We start from the raw sequence: 16,604 nt of genomic DNA on the forward strand, positions 1-16,604 counted from the left end.
GCCCAAAGTACCGTCAGGTATGTCAGTGGCCCTTTGGGCGGGGAACTTAGCTTCCACCAAGTTCGGGGCTTATATTTTATACACACCCCCATTTTTAAACTATATATGTTGTACTTATGCAGAGGAATGGAGCTGGTACAACAGAGAAACGTTACGGAGTTTACATTATATTTTGACCAAACTGGCTGCAGAATGAAATTTCCAAAATGATAGCTTGAAACTAGGATAGGATTGCTTCGGAGCACAGATATCACATTGTGGGATGGAGAGAGAGAATCACTCAGGTGGTTATATGTCGCGACATTGTGAGCAACATTTTTAAAATACATTGATGATGTCTCTGCACATAAAGACTTGTATTTATGTAGCACCTTTCATGACCACTGGGTGTCCCAAATCGCTTCACAGTCAACGGAGTACTACTTGGAATGTAGACGTGGTTGTAATGTAGGAAACATGGCAGCTAATTTGCACACAGCAAGCTCCCCCAAACAGCACTGTGATAATGACCAGATAATCTGTCTTAGTGATGTTGATTGAGGGATAAATATTAGCCAGGACACTGGAGAACACCCTTGTTACTCTTCGAAATAGTGCCATGGGATCTTTTACATCCACCTGAGAGGGCAGACGGGGCCTCGATTTAACGGCTCATCTGAAAGACGGATAGCATAGAGGTATCTTTCTCCCTATGCATGTGTCAGATTCAGCAGAAGTGAGGGGATATTTCCTCTGTCTGCTAGCACTTTAAAGATACGTTAGCATATTTACCAAAGATAGGGATCCCCCATGGTGTTCAAATAGAGTAAGATTTCGAGCCTGCTGCTGCTATTGGATTCAGACTGTTTTTTTTTGTTTTATTTATACTCGGGATGTGGGTGTCGCAGGCAAAGCCAGCATTTATTACCCATCCCTAATTGCCCTTGAGAAGGTGGTGGTGATCCACCTTATACAACTGAGTGACTTGCAAGGCCATTTCAGAGGGCAGTTAAGGCATTGCTCTGAGTCGGGAGTCACATATCGGCCAGATTGGATGAGGAAGGCAGATTTCCTTCCACAAGGGACATTAGTGAGCCAGATGGGTATTTATGACAATCTGGTAGTTTCATGTTCACCATTACTAGCTTTCTATTCCAGATTTATTTAATTAACTGAATTTAAATTCCCCAGCTGCCGTGGTAGGATTTGAACTCATATCTCCAGATCATTAGTCCAGGCTTCCGGCTTACTAGTGAAGTACTATAACCACTATTCTACCGTACCCCGTAAACGGACGGTATTATTCAGGTCGCAGTGGGTCTCCCAATCTGCCAAGCTGTAAGGTAGTTTTACGCATAGACAAGTAATTTAATGCTGTCCAGGAAATGTTTCACTTCGAGGCCAATGCTGAATCCCAGGGATGTGATATTTCAACCACGTGGAAGTAGCCTGAGTAAAACGAAGAATTTAGCAACAAGAAACTGTTTAGCCCATCCACCTCACCTCACTCAGTCAATACAGGTGTGTACTTGGGGCATTTCCATGTCTGCCTGCTCCATATTCTTTCTTTCTCTCTTGTCTGTCTTTCGCTCTGATGAGTTCCTACGAAATGAATTTAAGGAGCTAGGAGCTAAATTAAAAAGTAGGACCTCAAAAGTAGTAATCTCGGGATTGCTACCAGTGCCACGTGCTAGTCAGAGTAGGAATCGCAGGATAGCTCAGATGAATACGTGGCTTGAGCAATGGTGCAGCAGGGAGGGATTCAAATTCCTGGGGCATTGGAACCGGTTCTGGGGGAGGTGGGACCAGTACAATCCGGACGGTCTGCACCTGGGCAGAATCGGAACCAATGTCCTCGGGGGAGTGTTTGCTAGTGCTGTTGGGGAGGAGTTAAACTAATATGGCAGGGGGATGGGAACCAATGCAGGGAGATAGAGGGAAACAAAAAGGAGGCAAAAACAAAAGACAGAAAGGAGATGAGGAAAAGTGGAGGGCAGAGAAACCCAAGGCAAAGAACAAAAAGGGCCATTGTACAGCAAAATTCTAAAAGGACAGAGGGTGTTAAAAAAACAAGCCTAAAGGCTTTGTGTCTTAATGCAAGGAGTATCCGCAATAAGGTGGATGAATTAACTGTGCAAATAGATGTTAACAAATATGATGTGATTGGGATTACGGAGACGTGGCTCCAGGATGATCAGGGCTGGGAACTCAACACCCAGGGGTATTCAACATTCAGGAAGGATAGAATAAAAGGAAAAGGAGGTGGGGTAGCATTGCTGGTTAAGGAGGATATTAAGGCAATAGTTAGGAAGGACATTAGCTTGGATGATGTGGAATCTATATGGGTAGAGCTGCAGAACACCAAAGGGCAAAAAACGTTAGTGGGAGTTGTGTACAGACCTCCAAACAGTAGTAGTGATGTTGGGGAGGGCATCAAACATGAAATTAGGGGTGCGTGCAATAAAGGTGCAGCAGTTATAATGGGTGACTTTAATATGCACATAGATTGGGCTAACCAAACTGGAAGCAATACGGTGGAGGAGGATTTCCTGGAGTGCATAAGGGATGGTTTTTTAGACCAATATGTCGAGGAACCAACTAGGGGGGAGGCCATCTTAGACTGGGTGTTATGTAATGAGAGAGGATTAATTAGCAATCTCGTTGTGCGAGGCCCCTTGGGGAAGAGTGACCATAATATGGTGGAATTCTGCATTGGGATGGAGAATGAAACAGTTAATTCAGAGACCATGGTCCAGAACTTAAAGAAGGCTAACTTTGAAGGTATGAGGCGTGAATTGGCTGGGATGGATTGGCGAATGATACTTAAGAGGTTGACTGTGGATGGGCAATGGCAGACATTTAGAGACCGCATGGATGAACTACAACAATTGTACATTCCTGTCTGGCATAAAAATAAAAAAGGGAAGGTGGCTCAACCGTGGCTATCAAGGGAAATCAGGGATAGTATTAAAGCCAAGGAAGTGGCATACAAATTGGCCAGAAATAGCAGCGAACCTGGGGACTGGGAGAAATTTAGAACTCAGCAGAGGAGGACAAAGGGTTTGATTAGGGCAGGGAAAATGGAGTATGAGAAGAAGCTTGCAGGGAACATTAAGATGGATTGCAAAAGTTTCTATAGATATGTAAAGAGAAAAAGGTTAGTAAAGACAAATGTAGGTCCCCTGCAGTCAGAATCAGGGGAAGTCATAACGGGGAACAAAGAAATGGCGGACCAATTGAACAAGTACTTTGGTTCGGTATTCACGAAGGAGGACACGAACAACCTTCCGGTTATAAAAGGGGTCGGGGGGTCTAGTAAGGAGGAGGAACTGAGGGAAATCCTTATTAGCCGGGAAATTGTGTTGGGGAAATTGATGGGATTGAAGGCCGATAAATCCCCAGGGCCTGATGGACTGCATCCCAGAGTACTTAAGGAGGTGGCCTTGGAAATAGCGGATGCGTTGACAGTCATTTTCCAACATTCCATTGACTCTGGATCAGTTCCTATGGAGTGGAGGGTAGCCAATGTAACCCCACTTTTTAAAAAAGGAGGGAGAGAGAAAGCAGGGAATTATAGACCGGTCAGCCTGACATCGGTAGTGGGTAAAATGATGGAATCAATTATTAAGGATGTCATAGCAGTGCATTTGGAAAGAGGTGACATGATAGGTCCAAGTCAGCATGGATTTGTGAAAGGGAAATCATGCTTGACAAATCTTCTGGAATTTTTTGAGGATGTTTCCAGTAGAGTGGATAAGGGAGAACCAGTTGATGTGGTATATTTGGACTTTCAGAAGGCGTTCGACAAGGTCCCACACAAGAGATTGATGTGCAAAGTTAGAGCACATGGGATTGGGGGTAGTGTACTGACATGGATTGAGAACTGGTTGTCAGACAGGAAGCAAAGAGTAGGAGTAAATGGGTACTTTTCAGAATGGCAGGCAGTGACTAGTGGGGTACCGCAAGGTTCTGTGCTGGGGCCCCAGCTGTTTACACTGTACATTAATGATTTAGATGAGGGGATTAAATGTAGTATCTCCAAATTTGCGGATGACACTAAGTTGGGTGGCAGTGTGAGCTGCGAGGAGGATGCTGTGAGGCTGCAGAGCGACTTGGATAGGTTAGATGAGTGGGCAAATGCATGGCAGATGAAGTATAATGTGGATAAATGTGAGGTTATCCACTTTGGTGGTAAAAACAGAGAGACAGACTATTATCTGAATGGTGACAGATTAGGAAAAGGGGAGGTGCAAAGAGACCTGGGTGTCATGGTACATCAGTCATTGAAGGTTGGCATGCAGGTGCAGCAGGCGGTTAAGAAAGCAAATGGCATGTTGGCCTTCATAGCAAGGGGATTTGAGTACAGGGGCAGGGAGGTGTTGCTACAGCTGTACAGGGCATTGGTGAGGCCACACCTGGAGTATTGTGTACAGTTTTGGTCTCCTAACCTGAGGAAGGACATTCTTGCTATTGAGGGAGTGCAGCGAAGGTTCACCAGACTGATTCCCGGGATGGCGGGACTGACCTATCAAGAAAGACTGGATCAACTGGGCTTGTATTCACTGGAGTTCAGAAGAATGAGAGGGGACCTCATAGAAACATTTAAAATTCTGACGGGGTTAGACAGGTTAGATGCAGGAAGAATGTTCCCAATGTTGGGGAAGTCCAGAACCAGAGGTCACAGTCTAAGGATAAGGGGTAAGCCATTTAGGACCGAGATGCGGAGGAACTTCTTCACCCAGAGAGTGGTGAACCTGTGGAATTCTCTACCACAGAAAGTTGTTGAGGCCAATTCACTAAATATATTCAAAAAGAAGTTAGATGAGGTCCTTACTACTAGGGGGAATCAAGGGGTATGGCGAGAAAGCAGGAATGGGGTACTGAAGTTGAATGTTCAGCCATGAACTCATTGAATGGCGGTGCAGGCTAGAAGGGCCGAATGGCCTACTCCTGCACCTATTTTCTATGTTTCTATGTTTCTATGTTTCCTTTTTCTTTCATTCTCCTCAATAGTTCATAAACTTGTTTATACTGAAAACTCTTATCAATGTGATACCAATATTATAAGGAACCCGGCAAGAGGCCAGAATTGGTGGAGCGAAGAGAATTCGGAGGGTTGTAGGGCTGGAGGAGGTTAGAGTTGGAGAGGGGCCAGGTCATGGAGGGAATTGAAAACCAGGATAAGCATTTTAAGATTGAGGCATTGCTGTACTCGATCAACCCAAGAAATCCTTAGCTAATGTTATTAAATATGAGTTGGTGATCCCCTGAACTGCCCGCAACACCACCCGCACCACGTAAAACTCATATAAATAAGCGTATGGCTGCTTCCCCAGGAACCACCTTGTCTATTGATGGAAATAGCTTTGTTACAAATAAGCATACAACAACAATTTATATAGCGCCTTTAACAGTGAACCGTCCCAAGGTACTTCACAGGAACAAAATTTGGTACTAAGCCACATGAGATATTGGGATAGATGACTAAAACCTTGGTCAAAGAGGTAGTTTTTAAGTAGTATCTGAAAGGAGGAAAGAGAGGTAGCGAGGCACAGAGGTTTAGGGAGGGAATTCCAGAGCATCGAGACTAGGCAGCTGAAGGCATGGCTGCCAATGTTGCAATGATTAAAATCAGGGATGTGCAAGGGTTGTAGGGCTGGAGAAGGTTAGAGATGGAGAGGGGCCAGGTCATGGAGGAAATTGAAAACCAGGATAAGCATTTTAAGATTGAGGCATTGCCGTACCGGAAGCCAATCTAGGTCAGCGAGCATATGGGTGATGGGTGAACGGGATTTGATGTGAGTTAGGATACAGGCAGCAGAGTTTTGGATAAGCTGAAGTTTACGCAGGGTAAATACAGAGCCTCTGTGTTGTTCCATCCACTCCCACACTGAGCATATTGTTGCTGTTGGATAGTGATGTGTTGGTAACATGAATGGTGCATCACTACAACGTATCTTTGAGTAAGTCACACACTGCACCAGGGGATGCTTCCACGTTGGTTCAGGGATTTGACACCTTTTTTTTCAACTTCAGGTAACGTGACCCCTACAGGATCAGCATCGCAGATGGCAAGTGGGATCAGTCTGGTCTCCTTCAACAGCCGCCCTGAGGGCATGCACCAACGTTCATACTCTGTCTCCAGTGCTGACCAGTGGAGCGAAGCAACAGTCATCGCCAACTCTGGCATCAGCAGTGGTAAGAAACAAAATCTGGCTTAAAAAAAGGTTTGGTTGTGATTGCCTGGGAGGGAGTGAAAGACTTGGCTACAAAGGCCAAATCTTTGTGTTCAGTGAACTCGGTGCTAAAATGCAGTCTTGAAACTGTGTACGTGATACCATGTACGATTTGCAAAGCCTACTGGATTTAAATCTTTCTGGATTTCAGAAAGTGTAATGGTGAGCATTAACAAAATAGTTGTACAATATTTTTCACACTTCAAGTTGACATTCAGTTACACAATTATAGATTCTGTCCTTTCAGAATTGAACAATGTTTGAAGAGACCATTTTGTACTATACATGACACAGAGTGAAGTACCAGGGCATATATATGTGGCACCAGTCGTAGGAGTGGCATGGGACAATCTGAGAATCTGAATTAAAAATACAGCAGAGCATTAGGATTTATTGTCTTAAGTACAGTTTGTCCAATCACATGCAATCATGCAGCACAGAAAGAGGCCATTCAGCCATTCAGTCCATCGTGCCTGTGCCGACTCTTTGAAAGAGTTATCCAATTAGACCCACTCCGCTGCACTGTCCCCATAGCCCTGCAAATGATTTTCTTTGAAGTATTTGTCCAAATCCCTTTTGAAATTGAATCTGCTCCCACCACCCTTTTAGGCATTGCATTCCATATCATAACTCGCTGCGTAAAAAGAAATCTCCTCAGCTCCCCTTTCATAGCAACATAGAAAATAGGTGCAGGAGTAGGCCATTCGGCCCTTCGCGCCTGCACCACCATTCAATAAGATCATGGCTGATCATCACCTCAGTATCCCTTTCCTGCTTTCTCTCTATACCCCTTGATCCCTTTAGCCTTCGTGGCCATATCTAACTCCCTCTTGAATATATCCAACGAACTGGCCTCAACAACTCTCTGCGGTAGAGAATTCCACAGGTTAACGGCTCACTGAGTGAAGAAGTTTCTCCTCATTTCGGTCCTAAATGGCTTACCCCTTATCCTTAGACTGTGGCCCCTGGTTCTGGACTTCCCCAACATCGGGAACATTCTTCCTGCATCTAACCTGTCCAATCCCGTCAGTATTTTACATGTTTCTATGAAATCCCCTCTCATTTTTCTAAACTCCAGTGAATACAGGCCCAGTCGATCTAGTCTCTCATCATATGTCAGTCCTACCATCCCGGGAATCAGTCTGGTGAACCTTCGCTGCACTCCCTCAACAGCAAGAACGTCCTTCCTCAGATTAGGAGACCAAAACTGAACACACTATTTCAGGCATGGCCTCCCCAAGGCCCTGTACAACTGCAGTAAGACCTCCCTGCTCCTATACTCAAATCCCCGAGCTATGAAGGCCAACATGCCATTTGCCTTCTGCACTGCCTTGTGTACCTGCATGCCAACTTTCAATGACTGATGTACCATGACACCCAGGTCTCGTTGCACCTTCTCTTTTCCTAATCTTCCACCATTCAGATAATATGCTGCCCTCGTGTTTTTGCCCCCAAAGTGGATAACCTCACATTTATCCACATTATACTGCATCTGCCATGCATTTGCCCACTCACCTAACTGTCCAAATCACCCTGCAGCCTCTTAGCATCCTCCTCGCAGCTCACACCGCCACCCAGCTTAATGTCATTGCAAATTTGGAGATATTACACTCAATTCCTTCACCTAAATCATTGATGTATATTGTAAATAGCTGGGGTCCCAGCACTGAGCCCAGCGGCACCCCACCAGTCACTGCCTGCCATTCTGAAAAGGAATGTTTATCCCGACTCTCTGCTTTCTGTCTGCCAACCAGTTCTTTATCAACATCAATACATTACCCCCAATACCATCTGCTTTAATTTTGCACACCAATCTCTTGTGTGGGACCTTGTTAAAAGCCTTTTGAAAGTCTAAATACACCACATCCATTGGTTCTCCCCTGTCCACTCTACTAGTTACATCCTCAAAAATTTTTAGAAGATTTGACAAGCATGATTTCTGTTTCATAAATCCATGCTGACTTGGATCGATCCTGTCACTGCTTTCCAAATGCGCTGCTATTTCACCTTTAATAATTGGTTACAACATTTTCCACTACACTGATGTCAGGCTAACCAGTCTATAATTCCCCGTTTTCTCCCTCCTTAAAAAGTGGTGTTACATTAGCTACCCTCCAGTCCATCAGAACTGATCCAGAGTCGATAGACTGCTGGAAAATGATCACCAATGCATCCACTATTTCGAGCGCAACTTCCTTAAGTACTCTGGGATGTAGACTATCCGGCCCTGGGGAATTATCGGCCTTTAATCCCATCAATTTCCCTAACACAATTTCCTGACTAATAAGGATTTCCTTCAGTTCCTCTTCCTCTGTCCCCTAGTATTTCCGGAAGATTATTTGTGTCTACCTTTGTGAAGACAGAACCAAAGTATTTGTTCAATTGCAGAGATGTAGAGAGTCGGAATAAATGGGTCCTTTTCAGAATGGCAGTCAGTGACCAGTGGGGTGCCACGGGGTGCCACAGGGTTCAGTGCTGGGACCCCAGCTATTTACAATATACATCAATGATTTAGAAGAAGAAATCGAATGTAATATCTCCAAGTTTCCAGATGACACTAAGTTGGGTGGCGGTGTGAGCTGTGAAGAGGATGCTAAGAGGCTGCAGGGTGACTTGGACAGGTTAGGTGAGTGGGCCAATGCATGGCAGATGCAGTATAATGTGGATAAATGTGACGTTATCTACTTTAGTGGCAAAAGCAGGAAGACAGAATATTATCTGAATGGTGACAGATTAGGAAAAGGGAAGGTGCAACGGGACCTGGGTGTCATGGTACATCAGTCATTGAAGCTTGGCATGCAGGTACAACAGGCGGTGAAGAAGGCAAATGGTATTTGACCTTCATAGATGGAGGATTTGAGTATAGGAGCAGGGAGGTTTAACTACAGTTGTACAGGGCCTTGGTGAGACCACACCTGGAATATTATGTTCAGTTTTGATCTCCTAATCTGAGGAAGGACGTTCTTGCTATTGAGGGAGTACAGCGAAGGTTCGCCGGATTGATTCCTGGGATGGCAGGACTGACATAGGAGGAGAGACTGGATCAACTGGGCTTGTATGCACTGGAGTTTAGAAGAATGAGAGGGGATCTCATAGAAACATAGAAAATTCTGACAGGATTGGACAGGTTAGAGGCAGGAAGAATGTTCATGTTGCTGGGGAGTTCCAGAACCAGGGGTCACAGTCTAAGAATAAGGGCTAAGCCATTTAGGACCCAGATGAGGAGAAACTTCTTCACTCAGAGAGTGGTTAACCTGTGGAATTCTCTACCGCAGAAAGTTGTTGAGGCCAGTTCGTTAGATATATTCAAAAGGGAGTTAGATATGGCCCTTACGGCTAAAGGGATCAAGGGGCATGGAGAGAAAGCAGGAAAGGGATACTGAGGTTGAATGATCAGCCATGATCTTATTGAATAGCGGTACAGGCTCGAGGGGCCGAATGGTCTGCTCCTGCACCTAATTTCTATGTTTCTATGGTCTGCCATTTCTTTGTTCCCTATTATAAATTCACCTGATTCTGACTGCAAGGGACCTACGTTTGTCTTTACTAATCTTTTTCTCTTCACATATCTATAGAAGCTTTTGCAGTCAGTTTTTATGTTCCCAGCAAGCTTCCTCTCATACTCTATTTCCCCCCTCCTAATTAAACCCTTTGTCCTTCTCTGCTGAATTCTAAATTTCTCCCACTGCTCAGGTTTGCTGCTTTTTTGGGCCAATTTATATGCCTCTTCCTTGGATTTTACACTATCCTTAATTTCCCTTGTTAGCCACGGTTGAGCCATATTTCCCCCGTTTTATTTTTACTCCAGACCGGGATGTACAATTGTTGAACTTCACCCATGTGATCTTTAAATGTTTGCCATTGCCTATCCACTGTCAACCCTTTAAATATCATTCGCCAGTCTATACTAGCTAGTTCACGTCTCATACTATTGAAGTTCCCTTTCCCTAAGTTCAGGACCCTAGTCTCTGAATTAATTGTGTCACTCCCCAACTTAATAAAGAATTCTACCATATTATGGTCACTCTTCCCCAAGGGGCCTCGCACAACAAGGTTGCTGATTAGTCCTTTCTCATTACACATCACCCAGTCTAGGATGGCCAGCCCTCTAGTTGGTTCCTCGATATATTGGTCGAGAAAACCATCCCTAATACATTCCAGGAAATCCTCCTTCACTGTATTGCTACCAGTTTGGTTAGCCCAATCTATATTTAGATTAACGTCGCCCATGATAACTGCTGTACCCTTATTGCACGCATCCCTAATTTCTTGTTTGATGCTGTCCCCAACCTCACTACTACTGTTTGGTGGTCTGTACTCAACTCCCACTAGCATTTTCTGCCCTTTGGTATTCCGCAGCTCTACCCATACAGATTCCACATCATCCAAGCTTATGTCCTTCTTTACTATTGTGTTAATTTCCTCTTAAACCAGCAACGCTACCCCATTTCCTTTTCCTTTCTGTCTATCCTTCCTGAATGTTGAATATCCCTGGATGTTGAGTTCGCAGCCTTGGTCACCCTGGAGCCATGTCTCCGTAATCCCAATTATATCATATTTGTTAATAGCTGCCTGTGCAGTTAATTTGTCCACCTTCTTACGAATACTCCTCGCATTGAGGCACAAAGCCTTCAGGCTTGTCTTTTTAACACCACTTTGCCCCTTTAGAATTTTGCTGTAATGTGGCCCTTTTTGATTTTTGCCATGGGTTTCTCTGCTCTCCACATTTACTTTTCTTCTTTCTATCTTTTGCTTCTGCTCCCATTCTACTTCCCTCTGTCTCCCTGCATAGGTGTCCATCCCCCTGCCATATTAGTTTAACCCCTCCCCAACAGCACTAGCAAACATTCCGCCTCAGACATTGGTTCCGGTCCTGCCCAGGTGCAGACCGTCCAGTTTGTACTGGTCCCACCTCCCCCAGGACCGGCTCCAGTGTCCCAGGAATTTGAATCCCTCCCTCTTGCGCCATTCCTCAAGCCACGTATTAATCTGAGCTATCCTGCCATTCCTACTCTGACTAGCACGTGGCACTGGTAGCAATCCTGAGATTACTGTCTTTGAGGTCCTACTTTTGAATTTAACTCCTAGCTCCCTAAATTCAGCTTGTAGGACCTCATCCTGTTTTTTACCTATATTGTTGTTATCTATATGCACCACGACAACTGGCTGTTCACTCTCCCCCTCCAAAATGTCCTGCAGCCGCTCCGAGACATCCATGAGCCTTGCACCAGGGAGGCAGCATACCATCTTGGAGTCTCTATTGCAGCCACAGAAACGTCTTATCTATTCCCCTTACAACAGAATCCCCTACTATTCTAACTCTCCCACTCTTTTTCCTGCCCTCCTGTGCAGCAGAGCCACCCACGGTACCATGAACTTGGCTGCTTCTGCCCTCCGCTGGTGAGTCATCCCCCCCCCAACAGCACCCAAGGCGGTGTATCTGTTTTGGAGGGGGATGACCGCAGTGGACCCCTGCACTACCTTCCTTCCACTGATCTGTCTGATGGTCACCAATTCCCCATCTACCTGAGTAACCTTTAGCTGCGGTGTGGCCAACTCACTAAACGTGCTATTCACGATATCCTCAGCATCGCGGATGCTCCAGAGTGAATCCACACGCAGCTCCAGTGCTGCAATGCGGTCTGTCAGGTGCTGCAGCAGGATGCACTTCCTGCACATGTAGTCGTCAGGGACACTGGAAGCATCCCTGAGTTCCCACATAACACAAAGGAGCATGACACGGGTCTGGGCTCTTCTGCCATGACTTAACCCTTAAATTAACTTAATTTGGTAACACTGCCAAAGGTTACCTTCTGATAAAGGAAAAGAAAAAGAAGAAAAGCTGCTCACCAATCACTTACCCCCTTGGCTGTGACGTCACCCTTCGATTTCTTTTTACTTTTTTGTCTTCTCACCCTGCACCAGCTGGCCTCCTCGAACTCCCACCGCTCCGACTGTTGGGTCTTTTATAAGCCTCCCTCGGACTCCCACGCCATCTCCTCGAACTCCCACCGCTTCGGCTGTTGGGTCTTTTATAAGCCTCCCTCGGACTCCCACGCCATCTCCTCGAACTCCCACCGCTCCGACTGTTGGGTCTTTTGCCAATTACCTCAGAAATATCCAGTGACAGTACTGGATAGGGTTACATGTGAAGAAAAGGTCTCGGCTATGCAAAGAGACTTTGATGACGTGGTGCGAGGTTGGGGGTAATATATTAGCATGGATAGAAGATTGGCTAACTCGGAGAACAGAGAGTCGGGATAAATGATTCATTCTCTGGTTGGCAACCAGTAACTAGTGGGGTGCTGCAGGGATCAGTGCTGGGACCCCAACTAGTTACAATCTATATTAATGACTTGGAAGAAGGGACTGAGTGTAACGTAGCCAAGTTTGCTGACGATACAAAGATGGGAGGAAAAACAATGTGTGAGGAGGACACAAAAAATCTGCAAAAGGACATAGACAGGCTAAGTGAGTGGGCAAAAATTTGGCAGATGGAGTATAATGTTGGAAAATGTGAGGTCATGCACTTTGGCAGAAAAAAAAATCAAAGAGCAAGTTATTATTTAAAATGGAGAAAGATTGCAAAGTGCTGCAGTACAGTGGGACCTGGGGGTACTTGTGCATGAAATGCAAAAGGATAGTATGCAGGTACAGCAAGTGATCAGGAAGGCCAATGGTATCTTTGCCTTTATTGCAAAGGGGATGGAGTATAAAAGCAGGGAAGTCTTGCTATAGTTGTACAGGATATTGGTGAGGCCACACCTGGAATACTGCGTACAGTTTTGGTTTCCATATTTACAAAAGGATATACTTGCTTTGGAGGCAGTTCAGAGAAGGTTCACTAGGTTGATTCCTGACATGAGGGGGTTGACTTATGAGGAAAGGTTGAGTAGGTTGGCCCTCTACTCATTGGAGTTCAGAAGAATGAGAGGTGATCTTATCGAAACGTATAAGATTATGAGGGAGCTTGACAAGGTGGATGCAGAGAGGATGTTTCCACTGATGGGGGAGACTAGAACTAGAGGGCACGACTTTAGAATAAGGGGCCACCCATTTAAAACAGATGAGGAGAAATTTCTTCTCTGAGGCTTGTAAATCTGTGGAATTCACTGCCTCAAAGAACTGTGGAAGCTGGAACATTGAATAAATTTAAGACTGAAATAGACAGTTTCTTAAATGATAAGGGGTTATGGGGAACAGACAGGGAAGTGGAGCTGAGTCCATGATCAGATCAGCCATGATATTATTGAATGCCGTATGGCCTACTCCTGTTTCTATTTCTTATGTTCTTATCTCGCAATCGATCATTGGCATCATTATAGCTGGTAGAGAGGACACTTCCGCAGGTCGGAAGGATAAAAGCTGGAGCGCGGGCCCTACAACATCATGGGCATACCACTACAACTTCCAACACGAGCCATTCCAAGTATGCAACAACTTCGAGGTGGGCAATGGGGTGATGTTATCAAGGCCCAGTTCGCCATTTGGAGCATGGGCAGGAACATTGGCGGGGCCCAGGCACAGCAGAGGAGAAAGAAGGTCGGGGAAGATGAGCGGCAAGAGATCATGGCGGAAGTGCGGCCAATGATTGAGGCGGAGGAGCAGTGAGAGATCGTGGCTGAGATGTGACAAGCGATGAGTGACGAAAGATTGTGGCAGAGGTGCGGCGAATGTTTGGTGTGCAAGAGCAGTGAGAGCTCGTGGCGGAAGTGCAGCGAATGCTTGTGGCAGAGGAGCGGCGAGAGATCGTGGCAGAGGAGCGGTGAGAGATCAGCGATGAGAAATCGTGGCGGAGGTGCCGCAAATGAGGGTGCAGGGCTCAGAAGAGCCGAGGGCCCAGGGGCAGCACAGGCCAGCCCACACTGCGATATGCATGCGCACTAGGTCAGTGCAGCAGAGCAGGTCTCCAGTCATCTTGGTTTACCCTTGCCACTGGATTAAGGCCTAGCTCTGTCAATCCCATGTGGTGGCTGATGTGCAACGGTCACCACATGTTAAAAAAATCCACGCACAGGCATCTTCCACCCCTGGAGTTCATGACTGGAACATCGGGTCCTCCATTGAAACATAAGTGAACTCAACCTTTTTGGTGTGGAAGCAAGTCATCCTCGTTCGAGGGACCGACTATGATGATGATGTCACTGTCCCATCAAACACTCCCAGGGCAGTTACAGCATGGGTTAGATACAAAGTAATGCTCCCTCTATACTGTCCCATCAAACACTCCCAGGGCAGGTACAGCATGGGTTAGATACGGAGTAAAGCTGCCTCTACACTGTCCCATCCAACACTCCCAGGGCAGGTAAAGCATGGGTTCGTTGCAAGGTACAGTTAGTTCTGCTCTGTCTTGCCTTGATTCCTCAACCTGGGCCTCAGAAGAGGACATCTACTGTACCATGGTGACATTTCGGTTTCTCTTATCCCCAGCTCTACGGTGTCTCTTATCCCCAGCTCTACGGTGTGATTGTTGATTTTTGGTGAATCCTGTGCAGTTCTGTATGTGGATTTGCCATCCACGAGGATCTGGTCCTAAGACTCAATTGACTTACAATCATCAGAGAAACGAGATTGAATTTGCATCCATAGCAATACGTGTACTTACTGTGTAATGCAGTTCCTTCATGAGCAATACCTGAGAGTGATTATGGAGTGGTAATCTCCCCAATAGGTGGGCAGAGAAGGGTCGAAGGACATTCGAAATTGCAAGTGCAATCTTTAAGGGTTTGTAAACAGTATTTGAACAACAACAACTTGCAGTTATATAGTACCTTTAAAATAGTAAAACATCCCAAGCCACTTCACATGAACATTACCAAACAAAATTTGACACCGAGCCATATAAGGGCAGATGACAGGTAGGTTTTAAGGAGTGTGTTAAAGGAGGAAAGAGGTAGATGTTTAGGAACATTATTAGTCATGATCTAATTGAATGGTGGAACAGGCTCGAGTGACTGAATGGCCTACTTCTGCTCCTATGTTTTTTCAATTGGAACGCTATTGTATCAGAATTGATGAAAATCGGCCACTGAACATCATTGCTGTATTCTGAGAATTGGAGCTGTAGTTGGATCTTTTGCTGGTAGTCAAATTTGTGTTCCAAGCGGAGGGGTTCATTGCAGTGAGCTGATTATTAACATTTCTCTTGAAATTCCAAGAGTTTTCACAGCATTTCTTGTCGCTAACAATCAAAAGAAGGATGTATGCGGTGAGAATCCATGCATAAAATGGGGGTTAGGGGAATGGAGAATTGGAAGTGTTGTGTGCCTTGATCCCTTACTGATTCCAATAAGTAAGGATTGGCGAGTCAGTATTACTGATACTGGGCAAGACTTCTCTGGCTTTATATCAAACTGAAAGAGAAATTAGATATTGATGTTGCATATACTTTCATTTTAGTTTAATTGGAAAGAATGTGAAGGAAAGCCGGTAATATGTTTCTAAAGGAAATGCATTTATCAGTCATTGAAAGTGTCAGCAGCTTAAAAAATATACATTTGTGTTACTGAATTATTGAACGCAGATCAAGCTCATTGACTGCAGATGAATTTACATTCTGGTAGTTGCACGCTACTGTAACCTCCAACCATAACCAATTTAATTTGTTCATGATTCAAGGAATCATGGATATAGCAGGCTGTCTGTAAAAGAAAGGGGCGTTTATACTGCTTGCATAATGCCTATAGAGTGCAGTGCAGGACCAGAGTTATACTGTCAGTCTCCGCATCACTACTGCCTTGCAACAATGCAGATCAATGCACATGCAGAGCCTAGTTTCCGAATGTTGGTTACAATATCATTGTTAGGAGAACTTAATGGAGCCTCTCTTTCTCTCTGAATACTAAGAATATAAAGTTAAGTTTACAAATTTCCCTGTTATTCCAATTTGGGACCACTTGGGGCCTTTTTAAACTGAGCTTTGCACTAAATATTTAGGCAAGAAAAAAAGGCAGTTTCTTGATATTTCAATAAGTAATGCTATTCATTCAAATGGTCCAATAAGAGGTATTCTGCTAGGTTAGTACCCGAGTTAAAATCAACTGATGTATGGGGCCATTGAAAAGTGGGATTGTCAGTCAAAATAACCTCCATAATATGTAAATACTGTGCTTTAAAAAAAAATTAAGAGATTGTCGCTGTATGGAATCAGTTTGAACACAGGCTAAGAAATTCACAGGGAGGGAGAAGATTTTCCTTTTTAAAAGGTCCCTTCTTAACGAGTGTATTATGTGATTCTGCTTTTTTTGGTACTGTTGGCATCTTGGTTGTGTGCTGGCAATTGGTGTCCCTGGTATCAGTGGAATGATTTTAAGGCGGGAACTTAAGCATTTAGCAGCACTAACATACTAGCAAGGGAAATGTTTCTCAGATCTCACGGCAGCCTGACAC

General features: G+C 44.9%; 1 protein-coding gene across 3 annotated transcripts in view; it reads left to right on the forward strand.

Moving 5' to 3' along the window:
* Positions 1 to 16,604, forward strand: part of agap1 (ArfGAP with GTPase domain, ankyrin repeat and PH domain 1) — a 1,020,940-nt gene that overhangs the window by 762,687 nt on the left and 241,649 nt on the right. For all 3 annotated transcript variants that reach the window (XM_070876105.1, XM_070876104.1, XM_070876106.1), the window contains one exon: positions 6,016 to 6,177. In XM_070876105.1, coding sequence (XP_070732206.1) covers positions 6,016 to 6,177 — 162 coding nt within the window. The remainder of the gene's footprint in view (positions 1 to 6,015; positions 6,178 to 16,604) is intronic.

This window comes from Pristiophorus japonicus, chromosome 3 (genome assembly GCF_044704955.1).
Source record: "Pristiophorus japonicus isolate sPriJap1 chromosome 3, sPriJap1.hap1, whole genome shotgun sequence".
Lineage (NCBI taxonomy): Eukaryota > Metazoa > Chordata > Chondrichthyes > Pristiophoridae > Pristiophorus > Pristiophorus japonicus.